The sequence below is a fragment of the Ornithodoros turicata genome, chromosome 1 (assembly GCF_037126465.1).
Source record: "Ornithodoros turicata isolate Travis chromosome 1, ASM3712646v1, whole genome shotgun sequence".
In the NCBI taxonomy this organism is placed as follows: domain Eukaryota; kingdom Metazoa; phylum Arthropoda; class Arachnida; order Ixodida; family Argasidae; genus Ornithodoros; species Ornithodoros turicata.
The window spans coordinates 167285832-167293830 of NC_088201.1; the positions used below are offsets into that span (position 1 = coordinate 167285832).

At 48.5% G+C, this 7999-nt stretch overlaps 1 protein-coding gene across 1 annotated transcript; it reads left to right on the forward strand.

Moving 5' to 3' along the window:
- Positions 1 to 2861: 2861 nt before the first annotated feature.
- Positions 2862 to 4483, forward strand: LOC135389108 (uncharacterized). Its single transcript, XM_064619099.1, has 2 exons — positions 2862 to 3284; positions 3332 to 4483. The coding sequence occupies exons 1-2, from the start codon at positions 2862 to 2864 to the stop codon at positions 4481 to 4483; spliced, it is 1575 nt and encodes a 524-aa protein (XP_064475169.1).
- The last annotated feature ends 3516 nt before the right edge of the window (positions 4484 to 7999 follow it).

Below are 7999 nucleotides of genomic sequence, written 5' to 3' on the forward strand. Positions count from 1 at the left end.
CAGTCTCGGAACCATTAGTAACGGTCGCCACACGATCCGCCCATGTCTTCCGCGAGCACGTGATGGATGAATGATCCCCACAACATTTTGGACAAGGCCTCGCACATGCGCTATGTCCCACATCGCCACATCGGGAGCATACAGGTACCGCGCACGCCTTCTTAAAATGCCCAGCCTGTCCACATCGAAAACAAACACGTCGCATCCCTGGGTAGCGAATAATAATTCGCTTACCCCTGTCACGCAAGAAATTGAGCACGGGAGATGTCATCTCCATTACCACACGGCGACTGCCGGTCTCAATGGAACTGAACTCCGGGTGCTCATATTTTTCACGTTGGATGTCTTTGATGATGCCATATTGTCCCAGGGCAGAGACAATGCACATCATCCATTCCGACGGGCGCTTTAGACACGGTGACAACGGTGAGATTGGTTTCAAGAGAAACCAAACGAACGGTCTAACCGCCGACTTCTATATGAGCTAAATTCTTCAGGGTCGCTGGACATAGCCCGCAGCTCAAAGGAACACTCATCCTGGTGCTGGTCCTGGTGCTGGAAGGAACGAATATACCCTTTAGGGGCCTTCATCAGCAGGGCCAGCAAGAACTTCAGACGCGATATCGCTGAGGGCAGCGGAACGCGAAAATCTATTGCTCTACTGGCCACCGCAAACACGTAACAGAAGTGAACTAACGCATGGAAAACACGTCAAAATAATGCGCACAAAAATATCTACAAAACTTTTTGTCGGAACTGAAGCTTACCTTGTTCGATCCGATAGCGATGGCGATCAATCAGTTGTTAGTGCGACGACATAGAACTCTCATAATAACTAGAAACCAAGCCAGCGAACAGAAGCATCTCAACATGTGAGCCGCCATGATCGATACGGTAGGCCTAGCGTGTTACGAACGGTGGCATCTAGAGTTCCCTGCGCTGTTGTTTCATGTTGTAGCACAAGGTACGATACGCGTTCCCTAAAGAATCCAAGCGCACAGATGATGGCAGACAAAACAAACACACGTCGCACACGGGATGACACGCAGAGCAGAGCGGAAGCGGCTTGCATTGGATTGGATACCGTTGCGCCGACGTGTCTGCCCCAATTGAAAATATCGATCATGGCGCATCCCGGACTTGGACATTGGGACAGGGTCTTGCCTCGGTTCAACTCCTTTGCTCTTTCCCATCACTCTCTCTCTATGTGCGACGACTGCCGCGAACGCTCTCAACAGCGACGTGTGTGTGTATTGTCATCAAGCAGGAGAGCTACCTATGGAGGTCAACCGTACGTATGTCAACTTCAAGATGTCTAAACTGAGAAACGACACTGACAATATGTTGCACATCGAAGCTCATCAAAACTTGCAAGTCAAAATTGCCGGTGTGCGGGAGGGCGTCGCTCAAAGAACATACATCAGGCAACCTTTTTTCTTTTCCTTGTTTTGTCTAACGCAGGTCAGGCACAGGTCATATCGTTTAGATGCCTGTGAAATGAATAGTGAACCTATACAAACTGATATCTATGTTCTTCTGAAATAGACAAACAACCTTATTACGGGAGGATGGCTGGGCTGACTGGATGATGGCTTCAGATACGCAATACCTCCGCTGAGTATTCAGCATTTTTTAGCAATCGGATTTAAAAGATTGCTGCGTCAAAGAAGACTTCCAGACTTGTGCGCTGTCTGTTGAGAACGCACGGTTGGAGAGTGAAGAACACGCTCGGATGCCGTACGATTACTAGGGCTGACAACAAAGACAGGATTACGTGGCACACAAGCGCTTTCCACTCTGCAAGCAACGAAAGAAGGTACTCATCACAAAATGGTACGCATTCATAAAACTGCTTCAGTATTAAGAAATGCACGGTGTGTTCGTTTTGCTTCAAGTTCGAACTTTGTTGCACAACAGGAGCAACGTGGCTCGAACTAAAGTTAGCTCGAAAGAGGGCAATGAAAAAATGGCTAGGGGTTTTTACATTATCCATCGAAAGAGGGGTCCCGACGTTTCGAAGCCGAATCGGCTCCTCCTGCAGGGGTGACGAAAAGGCCAGTGCGCAGCACGCTTTATACCCGGCTGGTTATTGTTTTGGTGGTCACGTGACGAAGTGCGTTGACATATATGTTGGGTAAAGTCCCCAGGGACAGGTTTAGGTTACCGGCTGTTGACTATATGTGCCATGACCCAACGAGGAGCCTTCTCGTGAGGTCACTTTCACAGTCAAGAAGCTCTCTAGAAGGTCTCTAATCTGGCAGTGCTCAGCGGCCGCGCTGCGTTCTAGGTCACACTTGCGAACATCGTTCTTGTGTTGCTGTAATCTTTGGGGGAAGTTCTTTGTTTCCCCAATCCAATGTACGATGCGGGGCACTGGGCGCAAGTGATTTTTGTAGATTACACCTTGTGTCTTCTCTTTAGGCGGGCGGTCTTTTGGCCGTGTCATTAGCTGTCCGAGCGTTGACAGCGAGCGTTGAGTGTGAGCGTTGACAGGGTCTTTGCAAAAGCGGAACGCCGTTTAATAATCGCCCGGATACATGAGTGCCGCGCCAACCTGAGAAGAAAAGAACTGGACCTATTCTTCATCCGACGTCGACTTGAGCATCGCCTGCCAGACGTGTTTTCTTCGGTGGACACGTTTGCTAAGCGTGTCGCCTCCACCGCGGCAGACAAACAACGAGTTGCTCAGCACCAAAAACTGACATCTCTGGCAAAAGCACACAGACCACCTCCGAACTGTGATCCCACGGACTTTGTCAAGAATCTCTCCTCCAGACGACTTTCCCCTCTTGAAACGGGCATACTCGCAAGAGTGCTCAACTTCAGCCGGACCACAACGCCCCCCCCCCCCCCTGGCGAAGATGGTTGCGGCAGTTCAAGACGCCATAAAACATCTCTACTCCAGGAGCCAAGATGAAATCAGGGTAAAAGCGATCGGGATTTTGTCTACACTCCCGAAGTCGCAAAGAGTGAACATCAGCAAAGAAGAGAACAAGGCGGTCCAGAGCCTTCAGGAGGATCCCTCAATCGTAATACTCCCCGCGGACGAAGGTAGCTCGACCGTCATCCTGGACCGAGACGACTACGATAGCAAGGTTCGTGACCTCAACAGTGCCACGTACCAGAAACTCAAGACCTACCCTACCGCACAGCTACAGACCAAGAAGAACAAGATGTTGGCGGACATTTTCAGACAATACCCAAAGGCGAGGTCCCTCTACCTGTGGCTCAGCTGTACGGCCATACTCCCGGCTTCTACGGGCTTCCTAAGATCCATAAGCCTAGTGCCCCTCTCCGTCACATCGTGGAATTCAGATCGTCCCCCCTCCAGAACCTGTCTTGCTACCTCCACCGGCTCCTCGCTCCACTGACTGGAAGATCTCCCACGCTTGTACGCAACTCTGGCCACTTCGTAGAGCTCGTCTCACCGTTGACTGTCGCAGCCGACGAGTATCTCGTCTCGTTTGACGTCGTCTCCCTGTTCACTAATGTGCCTACACCACTGGCAGTTTCTGCGGCTAGAAGTGCGCTTGTGAAGGACAACGACCTCAGTTCACGACCCAAGCTGAGCATCGACGAACTCTGTCGGCTCCTCGACTTCTGCCTCAACGGCAGGTATTTTTCCTGCAAAAGAGAGTTCTACAAGCAAACCACTAGAACGGCGATGGGTTCGTCGGTCTCCGTGACAACGGCAAACCTGGTGATGGAGTGCATCGAGGAGAGAGCGCTACAGTCCTTTCATATCACACCGAAGGTGTTCCTGCGCTATGTGGACGATTGCTTCTGCATCCTCAAGAAGTCAGAAGTGGACGCCTTCTTGACGCACATCAACAGCATCAAACCCTCCGTACAATTCACCGTTGAACGCGAGAGCGACAACAGCTTGTCGTTCCTCGACGTGCTGGTCACAAAGCATCAAGGAAACCTGGTGTTCGATGTCTACAGAAAACCAACGCACCCAGGACGATATCTCCCCTTCGATTCCTACCATCCCACGAGTCACAAAGCGGCGGTTGTCTCGTCCCTCATGTCAAGGGCCAAGAACATCTGCTCGACCGAAGAAAGCAGAAAGAGGGAGGAAAGAGTTATTATGTCCGACTTACGAAGAAATGGCTACACCAAGAACTTTATTCGAAAACTCTCACGTCGCCAGTATCGCAAGCCAGATGACCGTTCCCGTACGGCTGACGCTCCTAAGCGTCAGTCAAAGCGTATCGCCATCCCGTACATGAAAGGCACGAGCGAAGCGTTAGCACGTGTGCTAGCCAAGGAGAGGATCTGCGTGGCCCACAAACCCGTGTCAACGCTCGGACAGCTAATGTCACTGCCAAAAGACCGCCCGCCTAAAGAGAAGACACAAGGTGTAATCTACAAAAATATCTTGCGCCCAGTGGCGCGCATCGTGCATTGGGGAAACAAAGAACTTCCCCCAAAGATTACAGCACCACAAGAACGATGTTCCCCAAGCAGCACAATGCACTGAAAGTCGAGTGCAATAGGGGTGGACGGGTAGGTAGAAAACCTTGAACAGACTCTTGAAACTAAATAACATTCATAAGACACATACCGTCCACCTCTATTGCGCTCGACTTTCAGTACATTATGCTGCTTGGGTCGCAAGTGGAACCTAGAACACAGCGCGCTCGCTGAGCATTGCCAGATTAGAGACCATGACAATGGGCAGCTTCTTGACTGTGAAAGTGACCTCACGAGAAGGCTCCTCGTTGTGTCATGGCACATACAGTCAACACCCGGAAACCTAAACCGGTCCCTGGGGACTTCACCCGGCATACATGTCAACGCACTTCGTCGCGTGACCACAAAAACAATAACCAGCCGGGTATAAAGCCTGCTGTACACTGGCCTTTTCGTCACCTCTGAAGAAGGAGTCAATTCGGCTCCGAAACGTCGGGACCCCTCTTTCGAGCTAACTTTGGTTGGAGCCACGTTGATCCCTTTCTACCCAACCAGGCACACCAGTATCAAACATGTTCACGTTCAACTTTGTTACAGTGTGTCAACAACGCAGTGGACTTTGTATTCACAGTGCACCCATGTATCAGATCTTTGAATCAGCGCTTTGTGTCAAATAAATATTTCTTTTGGCCAAAAGAAGCTTCAGGTAATTTGAATATCGGGTAACAACGGTAGGCGTGAAATCCGGTAGAAGTCGATGGTAGCCAGAACCGGCCGAAAGGTCAGCCAAAGTTAAGGATCCTGATTGGCCGACTGGCATTGCATGGTTTCTAAAACTTTGCACTCTCATTGGTCATGTGCCCAGTGTTGTGTGAATTATCTCAAACTATGGGCTCTATGGGGAGCTGTTGGAGCCTGGTGTTACCGCTACTTTTCAGAGTATAATTTCCGTATATTTCCGGAAATAGTATATATTTCCGTACCATTCCGGGAGGAATGTTCTCTCAGGGGTGAAGCATGTGTAAGAGACTGGGATGAGAAGGAAGAGGAAGTGAAGGAAAAAGGAGAGGCAAGGACGTTCGAGGAAGTGATTGAGCGCGTTAAGGCCAGTTCCCACATACAGCGCTTCGCTTTATAGCTCTAGAAGATAGCGCTCAAAATCTGGCGCTGTTTTTCCGGTTGCCGTTCTCACATACTACCCAGCACAGAGCGCTATCCTGCTGCAGTCACGGGAGATCTCGTTGCGACGTGATGCACCGGTACCACCTTGATTGTTTATTGTCCGCGCCGGATATCTGTAGCATGAACGCGGATGGCACTTACCATTATGGATTACGTGGAAGGGAGAGAAAAAATAAGATAACGATGACGCAGAGTTTCCTCTTGTTATTCCTTTCACTTACGTGCTCATCAGGTGGACTGATGTTTTTTTTATTACGTGTTAGCGCCGCGGAGCAACTGTGGCTATGAGCGATATACAAACGTGGACAGATGGAGAGAGGACAGCAGGAAGGAGTGGGGGATAGGGGGGGGCGGACTGATGTGACGATCTTCCTCAGTTTCACTAACTTTCGTAAGCTAAGCGCAACTGAATAGTTAGGAATATAATTTGCGTTTATTCTGTGCATTTTAACTCAGATTTGCGAAACACAAACAAATATATACAGGGTGTCCCAGAAAACGTGTCATTAAATTATAATAAATATACTACGCCACCTAGAATCATGCGGTCAACAGCATTTGTTCTTATTAGGTTTTTGCCAACCTCCTAATGTGAATGTCATGTAATCCAAGTTTAATTATGTAAATATTTGCGAACTGAACTCGGAAATTTGCCAAGTAAATGTCACTTTTTTATCCCACCAATATGAAGAGCGTGCCGAGTTCACTCATGTCCATGATAATTCACAGTGATATTCACGAGCTATCCCATCGGAAAAAATAGCCGAATATCATGCTTTTCGGAGCACCGGATCATAGCGCGCGATGACTTTTTGAGCGCAATCGCTCTCAGTGCGACGAAAGGAGGTTCCGAAGCCAGCCCACAGAGTGATAGTAGAAAAAGTAACTGTTCCTAAAATTGGGAGAGGGAAAGCATTATCCCAGCGAAAGTCGAACGTGATAAGCCGCGCCTGTTTTATCTCTTTCTGCGATGTCGGGGAGGGCTGGGTTTCCAACCTCCTTTCGTCGGACTGACAAAGATTGCGCTGAAAAATTAATCGTGCACTATTCTGTGCGATCTCTGTAGAGCATGATGTTCGGCTATTTTTTCCGATGGGATAGCTCCTGAATATCCCTGTCAATTGTCATTAATTTGACTAAATTAGACACGCTCTTCACATTGGTGGGGTAAAAAAGTGACCTTTACTAGGCAAATTTCCGACTTAAGCTCGCAAAAATTTACATAATTAAACTTATTTTACACGGCATTCACATCAGAAGGTGGCAAAAACCTAGTAAGAACAAATGCCGTTAACCGCATGAATCTCGGTGGTGTAGTTTTTTTATTATAATTCAATGACACGTTTTCTGGGACACCCTGTATATATGTAAGAGACTGGGACGAGGAGGAAGAGGAAGTGAATGAAAAAGAAGGGGCAAGGACGTTCGAGGAAGAGATTGGGAACAATCTGATGGCTTTCTGGAATTCAGAGTGTTTATATCTGCTTATTGATAAAAGTGGAACGTTATATTTGGCGCAGTCGGCAGGATACGAACTACTCAGAAGTCATGTGGGTGACCTTTACCATAGGATCCGAAGGATCGGATGAGTTCGTCGTCACGACATGCCAAGCCGACGAGGAACCAGCATTCCAACTGCCTAGGCAACTGTCTACAACAGAGCTAAAAACGCTCATTTCACTCAAAGCTAAGACAGCAGTGGCGGAATTGGTTCAGAAGGGGACCGTCAAGGTACACCTCAAGGTGTCGGATTATGAAATACTCACTTCTAGTAAAATCAAGAATCGTGAAACGTCGAGGGGCATGGACTTCAATGCCATAATGTCCCAAATTCTTGAAATGCAGCGGTATCAGGCGCAGCAACAACAGCGACAAATGGAACAACATCAGGAACTTATGGATGCATTCTCGACCACATTGAAAGACAGCCGGAAGAGCTGTCATGTCAAGCTAGTCAAGCCTGATCAGTTTGACGGACAATCAGCGAGCCCAATATCTTGGCTTAACTTTTACGAATATGCCTGTGACAAAAATCACAGGCATCTAGGTCAAGACCGGGTAAAGAATATACGAATGTTCTTGACTGGAATAGCGAAGAAATGGTACGAGCTCCGTTTGCAGGACCATCCGGATCAGTCATGGGAAGAATGAAACAAGGATTTTCTAGTCTAATTTCAAGAAAATTCGGTGGAACGTTCTGACCGAGCCATGCGCTTCGTGTATAGATGATCCGACAGCCCTTTGGAATATTTCTTCGAAAAGCGACGATTACTGCTGTTTGCCGACAGGAACCTTCCGGCGACATTTTTAGTCTCGTTGATAGTGCACGGGCTGACAAAAGACATGCAGAAACAGGTTCAGGTGAAGTCGCCTAAATCAGTCGAGGAGCTGCATATGTGCC

Excerpts from the sequence above, each read along its gene's own strand:
- LOC135389108 (XM_064619099.1), top strand. The coding sequence starts at position 2,862 with ATGGTTGCGGCAGTTCAAGACGCCATAAAACATCTCTACTCCAGGAGC. Across the intron at positions 3,285-3,331 it reads TCCTAAGATCCATAAGCCTA|AACCTGTCTTGCTACCTCCA; the intron begins GTGCCCCTCTCC and ends TCCCCCCTCCAG.